Source organism: Gobio gobio (genome assembly GCF_949357685.1).
Source record: "Gobio gobio genome assembly, chromosome: 15".
Taxonomy (NCBI): domain Eukaryota; kingdom Metazoa; phylum Chordata; class Actinopteri; order Cypriniformes; family Gobionidae; genus Gobio; species Gobio gobio.
In genome coordinates, this window is record NC_137108.1 from 48,339,362 (window position 1) to 48,357,584 (window position 18,223).

The 18,223-nt window shown below is 37.5% G+C and overlaps 1 protein-coding gene across 2 annotated transcripts; it reads right to left on the minus strand.

The window, feature by feature from the left end:
* Nucleotides 1-881: 881 nt before the first annotated feature.
* dhdds (dehydrodolichyl diphosphate synthase) lies at nucleotides 882-17,892 on the minus strand. 2 transcript variants are annotated; one of them, XM_079838059.1, is made up of 9 exons: nucleotides 17,843-17,892; nucleotides 16,629-16,702; nucleotides 15,082-15,198; nucleotides 13,689-13,831; nucleotides 13,490-13,606; nucleotides 12,916-13,017; nucleotides 11,135-11,249; nucleotides 6,665-6,772; nucleotides 882-1,280 (listed from the first exon to the last, which is right to left on the minus strand). In XM_079838059.1, the coding sequence occupies exons 2-9, from the start codon at nucleotides 16,689-16,691 to the stop codon at nucleotides 1,038-1,040; spliced, it is 1,008 nt and encodes a 335-aa protein (XP_079694185.1). In that variant the 5' UTR covers nucleotides 16,692-16,702; nucleotides 17,843-17,892; the 3' UTR covers nucleotides 882-1,037. The 2 variants fall into 2 exon arrangements, with proteins under 2 accessions (XP_079694185.1, XP_079694186.1); XM_079838060.1 differs by having other exon boundaries at nucleotides 16,629-17,867.
* Nucleotides 17,893-18,223: the final 331 nt, after the last annotated feature.

Genomic DNA, 18,223 nt, shown 5'->3' on the forward strand with positions numbered 1-18,223 from the left:
ACTATTAAAAGACGGATGGAGGATGGAACTATTAAAAGACAGATGGAGGGATGAACAATTAAAAGATGGATGGATGGATGGATGGATATGATACATGGAACATTAAAATATGGATGGATGGATGGATGGATACATAGAACTATTAAAAGATGGATGGATGGATGGATGGATAGAACTATTAAAAGATGGATGGATGGATGGATGGATGGATAGAACTATTAATAGACAGATGGAGGGATGAACTATTAAAAGATGGATGGATGGATAGATGATACATTGAACATTAAAAGATGGATGGATGGTTACATAGAACATTAAAAGATGGATGGAACTATTAAAAGAAGGATGGAGGATGGAACTATTAAAAGATGGATGGATGGATGATGGATAGATAATACATAGAACATTAAAAGATGGATGGATGGAACTATTAAAAGAAGGATGGAGGATGGAACTATTAAAAGATGGATGGATGGATGGATAGATAATACATAGAACATTAAAAGATGGATGGAACTATTAAAAGACAGATGGAGGGATGAACTATTAAAAGATGGATGGAACTATTAAAAGACAGATGGAGGGATGAACTATTAAAAGATGGATGGATGGATGATTTGATACAGGGAACACTAAAAGATGGATGGATGTATGGATGGATCTTTGGAATATAACTTTAGTCAGTAAAAGACATTCTAGATGAATTATATATTTTCTGCTCAGCCATGAAATACAGATGCTCTTAAGACATTGTAATATTTGATTTGGGAATTAGTTGCTCTTGAGGTTTCAATGAATTGGTCAAATCGGTCCACAAATCTGAGTTTGAATTATATACCGTATTAAATAAAATTAAAAAAAACAGTGAATCACAGCCCCGTGAGAGATCAAACAGATTCAGTCAATCAAAGGGAGTTTATTCTCAGATTTAAGATCAGTTCTATTGTAATGACAAACACACACAGCCCCATAAAACGGGGTGAAACATCCTTCCAGATGTGGAGTATTTACAGGTCAGTTCTTAAAAAAGTCCAGAGCTAAGCCAGGACGGCCCGGCTGCTTAAATCGCTGAAGAACGTGTCTCTCTTGTGCTGAAGGGCGGTGAGAAAGCAGCGCACCCTCTCCTCCCGGCGGGCGGTGTAGCTGAGCAGCGCCGTCTGTCCACTCTGGCCGTCCATGGGCTTCCCGTTCCCACGATGCAGCAGGAGCTCGGCCACACAGGAGCGATCCGCCTCCATCTGCTGGAGCGCCTGGCCTTCCCTGTGCAGATCCCGAGCTTTCTGCAACACAGCAGATGTGCAGCAAACGTCAATACAAAAACAAATATTAAAATGTATGCTTTTGCATCTTTACTCGACTTTAAATAAAACTTCCCAAAATGATGTTATCAGGAAAATATTGAGTTAACGTTCACAAAAACATAAGCGTTAAGCAACAACGGGACATGCTGTAATACAAGATCCTGTGTCTTCATGCCGAAAGGTTCTTAAAGGACAACTCCGGTGAAAAATGAACCTGGGGGTAATTAACACATGGTTACCGAGTAGATCGTTCTCTGGGATGCGTTTTCGTGAAAATCCAATGTAAAGAGTTTTATCTCTAAAAACAGATTAGCTTATAACACTAGTATATGGGGCACAGAATAAGTAATCGCTAGTTAATACCACTAAGGCTCAAAATAGCCTCACACTAACACGGCAGCATAATGAGGGTCCCTACATGCAAACCCAAGCATTGAGAACTGTGTAAGTGTACAAACAGTTTAATAAGAAGATGCTTTATAAAGACAGAACATTACGCGTATACAGACAGGAGCCATCTTGGAAAGTCGAGCCACGAACGCTGTGCTAAGTGATGAATTGTGATAGAATCTCATATGGTCCGTTGTTTCCGGAAGAAAGCACTGAACGCAACAGAGAAAATAAATAAATAAAAATATTTTTATAAAAACTGAAAGCAGAGACTAGTGCTTCCAAAGGATACACACTAAAGAGATGGCGGATTATTCAACCGTGGCTCGACTTGTCGAGACTGTTTTCCAAGATGGCTCCTGTCTGTATACGCATAATGTACTGTCTTTATAAAGTATCTTCTTATTAAACTTGTAAGTTCTCAATGCTGCGGTTTGCATGTATGGACCCTCATTATGCTGCCGTGTTAGTGTGAGGCTATTTTGAGCCTTAGTGGTATTAACTAGCAATTTAATTTGACTTATTCTGTGCCCCATATACTAGCGTTATAAGCTAATCTGTTTTTAGAGATAAAACTCTTTACATTCGATTTTCACGAAAACGCATCCCAGAGAACGATCTACTCGGTAACCATGTGTTAATTACCCCTAGGTTCATTTTTCACCGGAGTTGTCCTTTAATCGTAGCAAGTCTGTTTTTTTTTTACAATAAAGGTCCCATTATTAATCTAACGCATGAATGGTCCTTTCAAAAACAACGGGTGTCATTCAGTAATACTTGTGTGGATTATTTCTTATGTGTATGCACAGGAGATAAAAAAATCTGCATAATTCACAACACATGCATATGAATTTGTTATTAACCATGTTCTGATGTGAATACATTTTGGCCTGGTTTCACAGACAGGGTTTAGATTAAGCCAGGATTAGGCCTTTTAAGTAGCGTTTGAAAAGAACATTACTGATGTGCATCTTGAGACAAAAATGTCTCTGACATATTTTAAGATATGCTTTCAGTTAAAACAGCTCAAACATGCATTTTATTCGGAGACTAGCTTAAAGGGTTACTTCAGCGATTAGCATTAAGCTTTGTATCAGTAGAAACCCGGTAGTATTAGGGGTGTAACGGTACACGTTTTCGTACCGAACCGTTTCGGTACGGGGCTTTTGGTTTGGTGCATGCGTGTCTTTAAAAGTTCACAGTCGGCTTGTTTTAAGCGCGGACACACTTTAATCCGAGTTCCCACACGAACATATTAAGTATTCAGTCCATTTTATCACGAAATTCAAACGATAAATGCCGTTTTGACGCTCTTTAATGTGGCGTAACTGATCACTGAACACAGTTCAAGCGGGCGCAATCATCTGTGAACGCGATCAATCAAATCTTCCTAAAGAAGAAACATGAATGAACATCTGAAGGTATGCTGAGGATACATTACAACTTCCTGTCACGTATCATATGTGGTGTAATCGTTCAATCAGTGTTTCAATGGCGGAAAGACCTCAATAAAACTGCTGTAAACTAAACGATGTCATGTAGAATCACATTTACCTCAGGCAGTCATTCAGTGTCCACAGCTGTGAGTTCACAAGAGAAATCAACTCTTTCACTAAATATATGACCTATATTAGCCATTATATTCATCTTATTCTACTTAACCTGTTAGGGATGTCTTGATTATTTAATGTATGTTTAAATAAACCTGTCATGAAAATGACAGACACTGTGTATAAATGATTATATTTCAACAACGAATTGGAGAAAAAACTATTTTATAATTAGATTTCGAAGTTATTGCAAAAACTGCCTTATGTAAAGTTTACATGTTTGCGCACAATGTGTTATTTGAGTGTTGATTATTATACCTAAAAATAAATAGCAACTGAATTTAGGCTAATAGTTTGGGCTCTGTTGTGTGAAAGTAAGGGCTCCCTATACAGTTTACAGCAAAATCTTCAATAAACATTTAGTTATAATTTAATTCATTTACGGACAGACACTTTTTTCAGTAAACCACTGTTTAATAAAAATAAATAAAAAGCTATTTTGTAAAACTGCTGTACCGAACCTGTACCGAACCGTGACTTCAAAACTGAGTTGCGTACCAAACCATCAGTTTTGTGTGCCGTTACACCACTAGTATATTTGAATTATCGAGCTAGTTCTGCATGTTTTCAACCCGCCCATAGGGGTGGGATCTCACTCACAGTGAGTCGATTCAGTGGTTTGGAACGCGAAAGTCACGTGATTTCAGCAGTTTGGCGGTTTGACAGGCGATCCGAATCATGATTCGACTCGCTGATTCGAAACACTTCGAAGCTTCATGAAGCAGTGTTTTGAAATCAGCCATCACTATACAAGTCGTTATTTAGTTTTTGGCGCACCAAAAATATGATCGTCGCGTTTTTGCTCTCTATGCAGGCCTCACTGAGCCTTCAGACTTCGACAAAAATATCTCCATTTGTGTCCCGAAGATGAACGGAGGTCTTACGGGTGTGAAACGGCATGAGAGTGAGGAATAAATGACATTATTTTCATTTTTGGGTGAACCAACCCTTTAATCTGGTGGTGTCTTGTACCCTACCCTTGTTTAGTTCTAATTAATGCTGTTTAATGAGATGTGTGAAATCGATTATTTCTTTAATACAAAGGTGTTTAGATTCTGCCGTGTTCTACATATTACACATACATACAATATAAATGCTTGCACGCTCCTTTCAATCATGAAATGCAACGGAATAATGACTTTTCATCATGCAAGATTAATGTTGGGAAACTTAAATTGGTAGATTAAAGGGGTAGATTAACTTTCCTCCGGAAGCTAGTTATTTTAGTCTATAAAGTTTTAAATATAAAATATGGATATTTATTGTACACAAACGCACCACTTTGCTTCAGAAGGCCTTTATTAACCCCCCAGAGCCGTGTGGAGCAGTTATATGATGGATGGATGCACTTTAATGAAGGATAGATGCACTTTTATGAAGGATAGATGCACTTTTACGATTGATGGATGCACTTTTATGAAGGATAGATGCACTTTTACGATTGATGGATGCACTTTTACGATGGATAGATGCACTTTTACGATTGATGGATGCACTTTTACGATGGATGGATGCACTTTTATGATGGATAGATGCACTTTTATGATGATAGATGCACTCTTATGATGATAGATACACTCTTATGATGGATAGATGCACTCTTATGATGGATAGATGCACTCTTATGATGGATAGATGCACTCTTATGATGGATAGATGCACTCTTATGATGGATAGATGCACTCTTATGATGGATAAATGCACTTTTATGATGGATAGATGCACTTTTACGATTGATGGATGCACTTTTACGATGGATGGATGCACTTTTATGATGGATAGATGCACTTTTATGATGATAGATGCACTCTTATGATGATAGATACACTCTTATGATGGATAGATGCACTCTTATGATGGATAGATGCACTCTTATGATGGATAGATGCATTTTTATGATGGATAAATGAACTTTTATGATGGATAAATTAACTTTTATGATGGATAGATGCATTTTTATGATGGATAGATGCACTCTTATGATGATAGATACACTTTTATGATGGATAGATGCACTCTTATGATGGATAGATGCACTCTTATGATGGATAGATGCATTTTTATGATGGATAAATGAACTTTTATGATGGATAAATTAACTTTTATGATGGATAGATGCATTTTTATGATGGATAGATGCATTTTTATGATGGATAAATGAACTTTTATGATGGATAAATTAACTTTTATGATGGATAGATGCATTTTTATGATGGATAGATGCACTCTTATGATGATAGATACACTTTTATGATGGATAGATGCACTCTTATGATGGATAGATGCACTCTTATGATGGATAGATGCATTTTTATGATGGATAAATGAACTTTTATGATGGATAAATTAACTTTTATGATGGATAGATGCATTTTTATGATGGATAGATGCACTCTTATGATGATAGATACACTTTTATGATGGATGGATGCACTTTTATGATGATGGATGCACATTTATGATGATGGATACACTTTTATGATGGATGGATGCACTTTTATGATGATGGATGCACTTTTATGATGGATACATGCACTTTTATGATGGATACATGCACTCGTATGGACTTCAAAAACGAGACGACAATTTACTGCCATTATAAAGCTTTGAAGAGCCAGGACTTTTTAATATAACTCAGATTGTGTTCTGAAAGAAGAAGCTCATATACATCTAGGATGACTTGAGGGTGAGGAAAATTAGCCCATGATTTAATTTTTTGGGTGAACTATTCCTTTAAGTACTCTATTTGTGATCGATTATAAGCTACTTTTCTTGAATTAATCACAAAAATTCTGTGCTGTGTGCACTGCCATAGAGGCTAAAGTTAAAGTTGTTTTACGCAATGAAGCCATTTGAAGCTCTGTGTTTCAAACGCGCCACAGAAATCATTTAAATATTGTGTGGGGAAAATACAGATACAGAGGCTCCTTAATGTAAACGCGTCATGTCCTGATTGGCTAATGATCCGATCTGCTTGATTGGATCAAGGTGATCGCAGCCTATGTGACAAAGCAGCAAGGCATACACAATGGCAATTCAAAGTGCTTTACACAGAAAAGGAATATATAGGAAAATATAACCTGAATCACTAAGTATAGGGTACCCCTATCTGCAGTGGCAGAAAATGGAGAGTACTACTTAAAAATATTTGTCAGGTGACTGCGTTTAAACAGTACTCTTGCTTTGTTATCCATCAGATCGGGTCTAAGCGGATCTTCCTCGTGCCGGAGGGAAATTTGGGTAGATTATTTAGCCATTTTTTATAAATTGTCAAACAGAATATTCGTTGTCCGCCAGAGCAGATCAACCCAAGTAAGCTGTAAATCACCATAAAAACAGAACGACACAAGAGTTATGGCATACCTGGAGAGATGGATGACTCAGCTGGTACTGCAAAACTGCTTCACACAGATTCCAGAAAGAATATTCCGGCCACAGGACAGACTGGAATACTAGACACGAATATGAGGTCTGTGGAGTACAAGATAATGCAGGAATATGAAAAACATTCATCACTTCAAAGTTGCAGGGGAAGGTAAATATTAAGGACAATATGTGCTTAATGCACAATAGACAAGGCAGATAGATATCCATGAGAGCGGTGCCAGACTTTCAGCTGCCATGAGTGTGTTTTGATGGGAAATCTCATTTGAAAAAGCAGTGATGGGAATAACTCAGCTCTTAGCAGTCCAACTTTATCATACTCATAAGGAAAACGAATGATTGTGCCCCAGTAAAACAATACAGATAAATCCTGTCATTGGAGAGACCTGAGAATCATTTCCTCTGATAATATTTCAGCAATCATGTAATGTGTGTTTTCGATCAGCTGTTTAGAATCAGAATGAGCCATAGCCTTCTCATCTAATCTGTCAAACGGGTTTGTATAATGTGTAGCTTGTGAATGACTATACTACGGTTGAAGACAATTTATAACAAAACAATAGTATTTTTAAAAAGTATTAAAATATGGGCACTAGGGATGTCAATTTACACTAATTCCCATGAACGATCACAGTTTAAAATTAACGATAGACCCTTTTCACAGACTGTGATGACGATGTTTTAACGGTCATCAATATCGTAAATCTTGCAACGTTTTTTGTATTTTCCTTTTTCTTTTTTATATATGTACATTTATAACACTAATACTTTGTATTTTATTACTTTTGCATCACATTACGATAAAAAAGTTACTGCTGCTGTGAGGGTGTTTAGTAATAGCTTCTATGGGAGTTATAATAAAAATTTACATATTTCTCTCTTTTTACTGCCGTTATTAATCTTACTCTATTTTTTCCCTCTTTTTGAAAGTTGTGAAATCACTATTGTGGCGTTTTTCTTTTGCTATTTGAGCAAATGGGCACACAAAAACATATTTAATGTATTCTCTCATTCACAGCTATAATATTTAACCCAACTATGACGACTTCTGCTCTGAGAAACCTGGAAATGTGAAAAGGGTCTATTGATTATTACTGCAATATGCATCTACAGCAGTGGCTTATAGCAACAGCATGACAGGGTGTGCAAATGCTGCTCATAACCATAGACTGTAAAAATATATGGACGTAGTGTCCGTGACGTCACCCATTGGGTTCTGAAGAGCAGTTTTGAAGCCTCAAAGTCGGCCGTTGCCATCGTCCGTCACTCCCGGATAACAGAAAATGGGCAAAGAGACGGGACGTGGCTGGAGCTGAGGTGACGTGATGACTAACAGACAGCAGATAAATGGCTATCCACCTGTCACTCAAAGTGGCCACGCCCTTAATTATGCAGAACTTTAAACAAATGAGTTATTAAAAAAAATCACCCCCCTCACAGTCGTCATGAAGGGCAAAATTAGCCGTATAGACCAAACAATTTGTCCTAGACTGTAAACATGTTTATTTCTGCTGTAAAGTTGGGCATTTTAACATGGAGCCCAATGAGATTCTGCTCCTTCTAGAGTCTGTCTCTAGTGGCCAGTCGATGAATTGCAGTTTAAAGCCCTATTCGCACGGGATTAGTATTACCTGGTGATCTCTAGTAATTTGTAATAATTGCGGAGGTTGTCTGTGATCTTAATCCCGTGCGAATCGGCCATGTCTGTAATTTGTAAAGTAAAAATTCCCTCGCTAATGACCTACCATATTTCGCCAAACACTGAGGTCCTGTGATAATATTAGTCCCGTGCGAATCGGCATCTCTGTGATTTGGGCAGGATTTGGAGGGTCATATATAATTTTTGCAAGGTTTTTGTTTCTTGTGCGCATTTTTATCCATATTTCGCGAAGAATGGAGGCTGCATTCATAATGCGCACCGTTATAAATGCCTGAGCAGATTTGCACATTATACTTTCACTTTAGAATTAGAGCCAATTTGGGAGCGAATTGCTTGAAAGGTGTGTTCAATATTATTCTTAATGAAACACACAAAAACAGAACAGTACAATGACAAGCTCGCTGAAATGGGTGCTTTTAGCTTTGAAACCTAATCTTCCGCCGTCATATTGTCAGCTCCTCATCACTCTTGTGATGAATGAAATCTGATTCCTGTTGCTGGTCTGTGCTCCGTTCAGTTTTTAATTGTAACATCTGTTCTCTAACTGAACTAAATCAGTCCTTCCAGAAAAATGCAGCTTTTTTTGTGATTGTTGCGGGCAAAAATCCTTGATTTTGCGGCACGTTTTCTTAAAAAATGCGATGGAAAATGCGGGATATTTATGCAATTTTTTTATGCAATAAAATTGAGGGAACTTGCAAAAACTGCGGTTTGATGAAAAAGAGAAAAAAAAGCACTACATCAGAGAAAGTGCTGGGAATATTTAAGTTCTTATCTTGTTTTATTGAAGACCTTAATAAACACATGGCTCAAATTTACAAAACATTGAGTCAAACAAGTTCTGTAGCTTTACAAAAGGAATATGTTACAACTTCTGAAAAAATGAATAAATAACTTCCTGTTTTACAGAGGTAGCTATTCAAAACAGACATTTGAGTGCTTCCAATGCACAAAGTGCAATCTCTTAAAGGGTTAGTTCACCCAAAAATGAAAATTCTGTCATTAATGACTTCCCCTCATGTCGTTGGACACCCGTCAGACCTCCGTTCATCTTCGGAACACGGAGGAGGAAAAACTCCGGTTATAAAAATACCCGTGTACATGTGGTCTAGGCCTTAGTTGAAATCTGATGGCTCGGAAAGGCATCCATTGGCACAATGCACGGTACACTCTCAAGACCCTTAAAAGCTACTAAAGACGTCGTTACAAAGTCCATCTCACTACAGTGGTTCTAAAATAACTTTATGAAGCAACAAGAATAGTTTTTGTGCACAAAAAAACCTAAATAACGACTTATATAGTGATGACCGATTTCAAAACACAGCATCATGAAGCTTCGAAGCGTTATGAATCAGTGAGTCGATTCATGATTCGGATCGCGTGTCAAACTGCTGAAATCACGTGACTTTGGCAATGCAAACTGCTAAATCGACTCAGATTCATAACGCTTCGAAGCTTCATGATGCTGTGTTTTGAAATCGGTCAACACACCGGGAAACTGCTTAGCACGGTCTTTTGCTGTTATTTTTGTTGGCAAATGGGAATTTGCGTGCTTCATCATGGTTTCACCGATATCTATGGTTTCACCATGGGGTTTGCAGCTTTTCGATGACGTTCGCGTCGGGTAATTACGTCACTTCAAAACGTTCCCATGGCAATAGGGGGAAATGGCGGCTCTTGTGTGAAGTAAACAAAAAATTTTCAACTTTCTGCTAATATATATGACTTTTTTTGCAACGAAAATGCGGGGATTATGAAATCATGCTAGCCCGCATATTTTGCACGCAGAAATAGGCAATTTATGCGGCGAAAGTGCGGCGTATTTGAAAAAATGCGGCCCCCGCATAAATATGCGGACTTTGGCTGATTATGCATTAAATCATGCGTTTTTCTGGAGGGACTGCTAAATGATTTTTAATAGCCACCTCAGATGCGTGCTGGTCAGAACGCACTCTTCCTGGAGCAATGCACTGAAAACGCCAACTAAACCCAATTAATTCACAACGATTTATTACTTACAATAGTGTTCTCATTACTGTTATGTAATATGACAGTTATAATTAGTCGTGCGCTGCTGTTTGAGCTGCACGCGCTGATTGAACACGTAAACTGAAGCCCTTTGCTAGCAGGTAATTTAACTCAAAGAAAAGCATCCTATATGAGATTAATCAGATATAAACAAAATAAACATATTACAAATTATATCTGCACAAAATGACACGATTGCGCAAGTGAACTTGAACTAAGTTACCTGCTAATCAGAATATCTAATGGATGTGCTCTTCCTGGAGCAAAGCAAACAATAATTCACAATGTTTTATTACAATATTGCGCTCTTTATAATGTTATGTAATATGACAGTCCCAATCATAGTCATTATTAGTTGTGCTGTTTGAACTGCATGTGATGAAGCTGAAGATGAACACCAGCACGCTTTAATACTTGTAAAACTTATAGTCATGATGAAGGTGTAACTAAAATGGGCCCAAACTCACTTCATTTTTTCCTCGTGTCACGGTTGAGCAGCACGTACGCGCATGACCCTGCTTAATCGACGATTGATACGTTTTATTGATTAAATTTATTATCGACAATCGATTAATCGTTACCATCCCTAATGGGCACACTTTTTCGAAACGCCTCTGGAAAGAACCACAGTAATTCAATCTGAATCAAGATTGTTCCGCTGTGAATCAAACTATGAATAGCAGCTAAAACTCAAATGTTTGTATGTTTGGCAAGTGCTTCATTTGTATGGTAAGACACTGACCAATGCGAATCTCCGTTACCTGCCACAGTAGGAAGTCACTAAGGCGCACTTCTCCAGACGTACGGATGAGCAGATCGGGGTTTGGAGAGTTACTGCTATACAGACACTCCCCCAGAAGCACCTCAGACACATCGCTGACCAATCACAGAGAGAAGAAAGACATTAATAACAGTGCTTCACAGGAAATAAAACAGCTGTTATAGAGTGGTGCAGGTTTGACATCACTTTGTAGGCCAAAACGAGTTAGCATTTTAGCACTTCCGGTTCCCTCGTCCTGAAGTCAATGGGTTTTTGGTTAAACGGCTGAAATAAGGTCTGTGGTGAACAAGCTCAAAACACTTTCACGTTTTATTCTATGATATAAAATGCATCAGTACTCATGATTTTTTTTAAATGTCTTGAAAAAGGCGGTTGCGGCTAACAAGTGTCCAATGGGACACCAGAGACTGTCAAGGAGATTAAACGTCACCCGAAAAGGTAAGCTCAGTCTGCTTTTACAGCCTCATTATGCTCATAATTGACCTAATCGGTAAGCCCCTCCCCTCGAACGCAGATGAGCCAATGGCAGTTGAGTATCAGTTGCACGGCGACCGGAACTCGGACATCTTTAGGTTTCAGCGTCATAGAGAAACATTGGAAAATCCGAAGCTCTCATCGGTTTAATAGTGTTTATGCTACAAAAATGGTAAAACGATGTGTCAGAGGAACTGTAACACTGATTCCAGGACTCCTGAAAGGATTTTATGGTTGTTATACTCTCATTAAGTTAGGATTAAAGTTAGTGAGTCCCTGCTAACATACAATCCGAAATAACTAACTGTTCTCACGTCATGAAACGTTAACAGTGTGGGTCAAAAACACATAAACAAAGGTTTACAGGTCACATTTTATTGTGATTTATAGTCTAATTTGTTTTTGTATATATTGTTATATTTCTGTTAGTTTAGATATGTTCTGCATTTTCTGTCTTACTAAGGAGGACTCCTATTTTGATGGGTATTATAGTCTACGGGCAGTGAAAGGGAGAGCTTGCACACAGTTTATCGGAGTTGTTTTGCAGATACAAAGTTTACAGTTTATTAGCACCCCGAAAAGGCATACGGTCTGTATATGTTTGTTTACTGTGAGTGTTTTTGTGTAATTTGCTGTGTATGTTAATGATAATGCAACGTTAATGCGCACTTCTTATGCGTTGAAAAACGATGTAAATAAACTTCATAAACCATCAGTGAAGTTTGGCCATCATTCGGACGGGGTATACGCTACATTCTGTGTCCAAAAACATCTTGGGATAAGGTTTTCACACTGACAGCTGTACATTGTAAGACAGTTAGCGACTCTGTTTGTTTGTCTGAGTTAGCAACAGTAACTAAGGGGGGCGGGGCTTACCGATAGGTCAATTGTGCTCTTATAAACTAGTCTAACTCAAATTTTCTGGGAAAAGGTTGAGAGACAAAAACTGAAAGAGTTTTCAGAAGCTCAGTGATGGTGACGTTGAGGACCGTGGTGTAGTCCGTTTATAGCCTACCTTTAGCTTTTTACTTCTGGCAGCTGCATTTAGGCTTCAAAATTCATAAGAGTTGTGTTCATCTGGGATAATTATCTTGATGGAAAAAACGTGAAAGTAACTTTGGTTGATCACAGAGCTTGTTTTTAGCGATAATCCAAAAGCCTATGGGAAAATCCTATTGGTTTTTTTCGAGGGAACCAGTGTGATGCGAAATGCCGCTTGGCCTACAGTGACGTCATGCCTGCACCACTCCATTACTTCCTCACACTTCTTAAAATAGCATAGTTTACCTGGATTTGATCAGGCCCTGTTCTACTCCCCATGCCATTTCCTTCACAGCATTTGCAATTTCATGTCTTGAGGTGTATGCGAAGCACACATTCAGAAAACACCTGCATAATCAAACAGAAGCACATTCAGCAACATATGAGATGAACTTCAGCAAATGCATCAGATACACATCATTTAAGATTTAAGAATTTAAGAATCAATATTGTTTTAGGTAAAAGTGAGAATCGATTAAAATCGAGAAATCAATATTTTTTACCCAGCCCTATAATATATCCCACCCACTAACAGGTGATAAAGATATGATCAGTGTTTTTCACTTCACCTCATAATGTTATGCCTGATCGGTGTATATATATGCTTATACGTAGCTTCTAACACACACACTGGCAAGTAAAGCCTAAAAATGTATTAGCCGATGGCTACTGATGATTTAGTTGAGTGATTTACTCGCATTGTAGAGGGTTGTTATTGAGTACGGCTGTGGCGATATATCAAAAATGCATTTATATTTTGATGAAGATCTGTGAGGTAGAAGCTCAAAAGTTAAGAAAACGGTATCATGCAGTGCTTTACCGGTTGTGTGCTCTAGTTGACACCACAGCTTTCGCAATAACCTGCTGCAGATCTTCAGGCAGTAGAGTCAGGTCTCCCAGCACACGAATACACACACCATGCTTCTCAAGATTCTCCCTAGAAATCACATATGCATTGTACAGAATTATATTTAGCCAAGCAATAGAAGAACAGATCTTGTGCGGGGGGAGTAACTTACTGCTCCGTCAGCAGGCGGCTGAACTTCTGTCTGGCCAGCTCCATCAGGCCATCCACCTCCTCTTTGGAACGCTTGAAGTTCTCAATGCTGAACGCATAAACGGTCACCTCGTGAATCCCCAGGTTTAGGCACCAGCGGAGCGTCTGTGAGAGTGGAAACAATGTTCAAATTTCAAACTGAGAGGATCCAACCACAGTTATTTTTTGTTTAACATGACTTGGGATTCAGATATCTGATGGGGTGCAGGTTTTACGTGTAATATGCATCAGACAGCACCGCTTGAGTGTCATTGTTTGTCTGGAGCTGCTGGCAACTAACAACAAACACTTGCTTGTACTGTATATACTCATGTACTATGTGCATTTTTTGTTCTTCCTTGTTGCTTCACTTCAGCTATGATAAAGAGACATCGACTCCTGCATTTTGGGGGTGGAGCAATGAGGGGAGGGGTGTGTATGGCAGAGTTTCCACCGAAATTACCCGGAAAACTATTCGTCCCAGGAACTTTTTGTTCGCCCATACTCGTTGCTGTCTGGGTTTCCATTGCGGTCTAATGTACCGTGAAGATTAGGCAAATTAGTCCGGTGACGTAGGACTGCGCGTGACTTTCCAGTTCCCGCGGGATTTCGTCCTCTGCATATAAGCTTAATAAAGCCTGAACCTCATTGTCAGGCCAACGGTCGTATTTTTTCAACTCTTACTGCCCGCACCGCAACAGACTTGTTGAAATGGGTTGAAATAAAATGCTGCGTGAACTCAACCAATCAGCATGTTCAGCGCACAAGTCCCACCCCCGAAAGTGCCTGAACTTTGAAAAAGGTTTACCTCGTGAGCAGGGACTTTCTGAGGGGGACATTTTTACCCGGAACTTCATTTAGACCCCGGTTCCTGCAGTTAAAAAACATTGAGTACCAGCCCAAAGTATCTAATTCCTGGGGAAAATTCCTGCGGTGGAAACGCAGCTTTTGTTCGGGTTGATTTCAAATATCAACAGTGTTTCTCAGAAATCACTGAATTTTGTGTAAAGCAGATATAAATAAAATACAATTTCATGGCCAGTGACATAAAAATAAATGTAGATTGTGTAACAGACAGAAGGCGGAGATAAGATGTCTGTTAATCGCTTAAGCAGTCAAAATTAGAGATCGACTGATCTATATATCAGTTTCCTGATATTTAAAGGGGTACTTCAAGGCTGGAAAGATGAATGTGTATTTCTGTTTATTTCATAAACAGAAATAACACACATAAATTCTATATATTGGTTATAGGGCACATAAATATGCAAATAATCGGTAACGGTTATAAAAAAACCTATATCGATCTATTTCTAGTCAAAATGGCCGAATATTGTCTAATAATTGTCAGTATCTGTGACTATCTGCACACTTACCTCCGCCAGTTTCTCAAAGCCCTGCGAGTGGCCCTCCTGCCGCTCCACATGCGTCTTCTGGGCATAACGCCGATTACCGTCCATGATAAAGGCCACATGTTTGGGCATGGGCCCAGCCTGAGAAAAGAAGTGAATAATAGTTTAAGAAAGCCATTAAGGTATTAGATGATTATTTCAGTACAGGCCAATGGGTGATCCTCTGAAACACTTGTAGTTCGGTTCGCTTGGTTCAGACCAAAAACATTTAGTTTTGGTCTGCTTAGCGTTCACATTTGCATTTTTACCACCGAACCTAAAGGCATAGTGATATGTTCACAACCTGATTTTTATTATTTTACCTGGCTTTTGTTACGTATATTTCGCGACAGAATGACAGAACTCTGATGGGCAACATCGCAACAATGATGAGAAAAAACAGGTGAGCTTGAGCATTCTGTCCTTTCTAGGGGCTCATCTTGTGACATCATGTCCTGTTTTTGGTTCGTTTACATGTCTTTGGTCCGTGTTGCATTCATATTTCAGTCGAACCGCTCCAGAGTTGGTTTGGAAGCGGAGCGAGACCCATCTCTTCAGGGTCTCGATCCGCTTGTTTGGCAGCGTTCACACTTATTCAAATGAACCGCAATACTAATATGCTGATATATAGCAACAGTTGTGCTGCTTAATATTTTGGGTAACACAATAAGGTTCATTAGTTAACATGAACAAATAATGAACTGCACTTATAAAGCATTTATTTATCTTTGTTCCTGTTCATTTCAACATTTACTAATGCATTATTCAAATCTTGAACAAATCTAAAAACATGAACAAAACTTGAACAGCTGGATTTTTATGAACTAACGTTAACAAAGATGAACTAATGCTGAACAGAGGTGTTGTTTAACTAATGTTAACTAATACAACCTTATTGTAAAGTGTTACCATATTTTTGTATAACTTGTGATGCTTTTTTCAGGATTCTTTGATAGAAAAGAACAACATTTATTTAAAATAGAAATACATTCTAATAATATACACTAACGTTCAGTAATTTGTTTTCTTTCCTTCTCTTTTGAAATAAATTAATACTTATTACTTATTACTTATAGTATTCAGTCAGGATGTGTTAAACTGATAAAAAGTGATAGTTAAGATGTATCTTTTTAATAAATGCTGTTCTTTTAAACTTTTTATTCATCAATGAGTCCTGAAAAAAGTATCACAGGTTATAACAAATATTAAGCAGCACAACTGTTTCCAACATTGATAATAAATCATCATATTAGAGTGATTTCTGAAGGATCATGTGACACTGAAGACTGGAGTAATGATGCTGAACATCACAGGAATAAATTATATTTTACTATATATTCACATAGAAAACACTTATTTTATATTGTAATAATATTTCATTATATTTCTGTTTTTGATCAAATAAATGCAGCCTTGATGAGCCATTTTAATTTATTTATTATTAGATTAATAACTAATATTTTTTTTTTATTTAAATCACATTTGTATTTTTTTTTTTGTCTTTCTCTAGGACCCCCTTCTCTGAAACACACCTTCAGGATGTTGGCAGTGAGCCTTTCTATCAGGGACAGTTCCCGCTCTCGAATCCACGACATGGCAGTTCTTTCTGTGAAAGAAGAAGAAGAAGGAAAAGAAGAAGAAGAAGAAGAGTTCATGTCACAATGATCAATACTGGCTGACCGAACAAGACCCAAACAAACGGTTAAACACATCTTGTGCAAACCACAACCATAAACAGGCACTTATAATCAAGCTTATTCATACACTGCAATTGTACTAATCTAGCTTAATCTTCACCTAATTTATATGATTAAATATAAATGAGGTTGATGTCTGTAGAATCACACTAAATAAAACCAGTTATTAGTCGCACAGGTATATTTGTGGCATAGGCATTGTATGGGTCAAAATCAACAATTTTTCTTTTATGCCAAAAATCAATAGGATATTAAGATCATGTTCCATGAAGATATTTTGTAAATCTCCTACTGTAAATGTATTAAACATGTATTATTAGTAGTAATATGCATAGCTAAGGACTTCATTTGGACAACTTTAAAGGCGATTTTCTCAATATTTAGATATTTTTGCACCCTCAGATTCCAGATCTCGGTCAAATATTGTCCTAACAAACCATACATCAATGGAAAGCTATTTATTCAGCTTTCAGATGATGTATACATCTCAATTTTCTTTTTTAAATTGACCCTTATGACTGGTTTAGTGGTCCATGGTCACATATGTATACATTTATACTATTTACTCAACTCAAGTCTGTCGTTTATAGATTTTAAACAAAGAAACTGATATAAAAACACTGTGTAATGTCTCTCTATTCCTGAATGATCCTCATAGGATTAATTATGTATTAAAATAGAACGTTTGTCATATTTGACAGCATGAATAGGAAATATATACAGAACCATTTTCTCCAAGTGAACCTTACCGACCTGTAAACACTAACACCTTTAACTACATCCGTACATAGCGACTCATTAAGATCAACAGAATAAAATGCATCAATATTAAGATTATTATTATTATTATGACTTCTTACTAGTTATTACTCCATGAAACGCACAATAGCGCAATATCTACACCAAATATCCCACCATTGAGATGTTAAATGATCGTGTCACTGTCATCGCTTTCATTAAAATAAGGCTTTCATTCAAAGAATAAGAAATCAGCGCGATTTAAAGCGTTATTTCGCTGTTTTTAAAGAAATCATAAAGCTCCAACTCACAGCCTGTCTGTAGGATGACGTCTTCTTCCCCTGACAGGAAGTGACGCCACAGAAACGCGACAGCAAAGCAATCGGCAAAATAATATATATTTTATTATTTATTATTAACTGAATTACAAACTACAGCAGGGGGTACATTGAATAAACACAAATAAGACATAAATACACAAATAAAATAAAACAGTGACGAGCATAAAAGTTAAATAAATGTTTACAACATTTTACAGCGTTTTAAACATAAATTATATTTAGTAATTGTTGAACTTCTGATTTTAAAAATTGATTAAATTATAAACAAATTATTGTTGTAGCCAAATTTATATTTATGAATACTAAATTTAGCTTTAAAAAGTAGCAGATTAATTAAGTAATATTTCTTAT

Coding starts and splice junctions, on each gene's coding strand:
- dhdds (XM_079838060.1), bottom strand. CDS start 16,808: ATGTGTTTAACCGTTTGTTTGGGTCTTGTTCGGTCAGCCAGTATTGAT. Junction 6,773..11,134: donor GTGACTTCCTACTGTGGCAG/GTAACGGAGATT, acceptor TGTACTCCACAG/ACCTCATATTCGTGTCTAGT. Junction 1,281..6,664: donor TGAGTCATCCATCTCTCCAG/GTATGCCATAAC, acceptor GCTGTGTTGCAG/AAAGCTCGGGATCTGCACAG.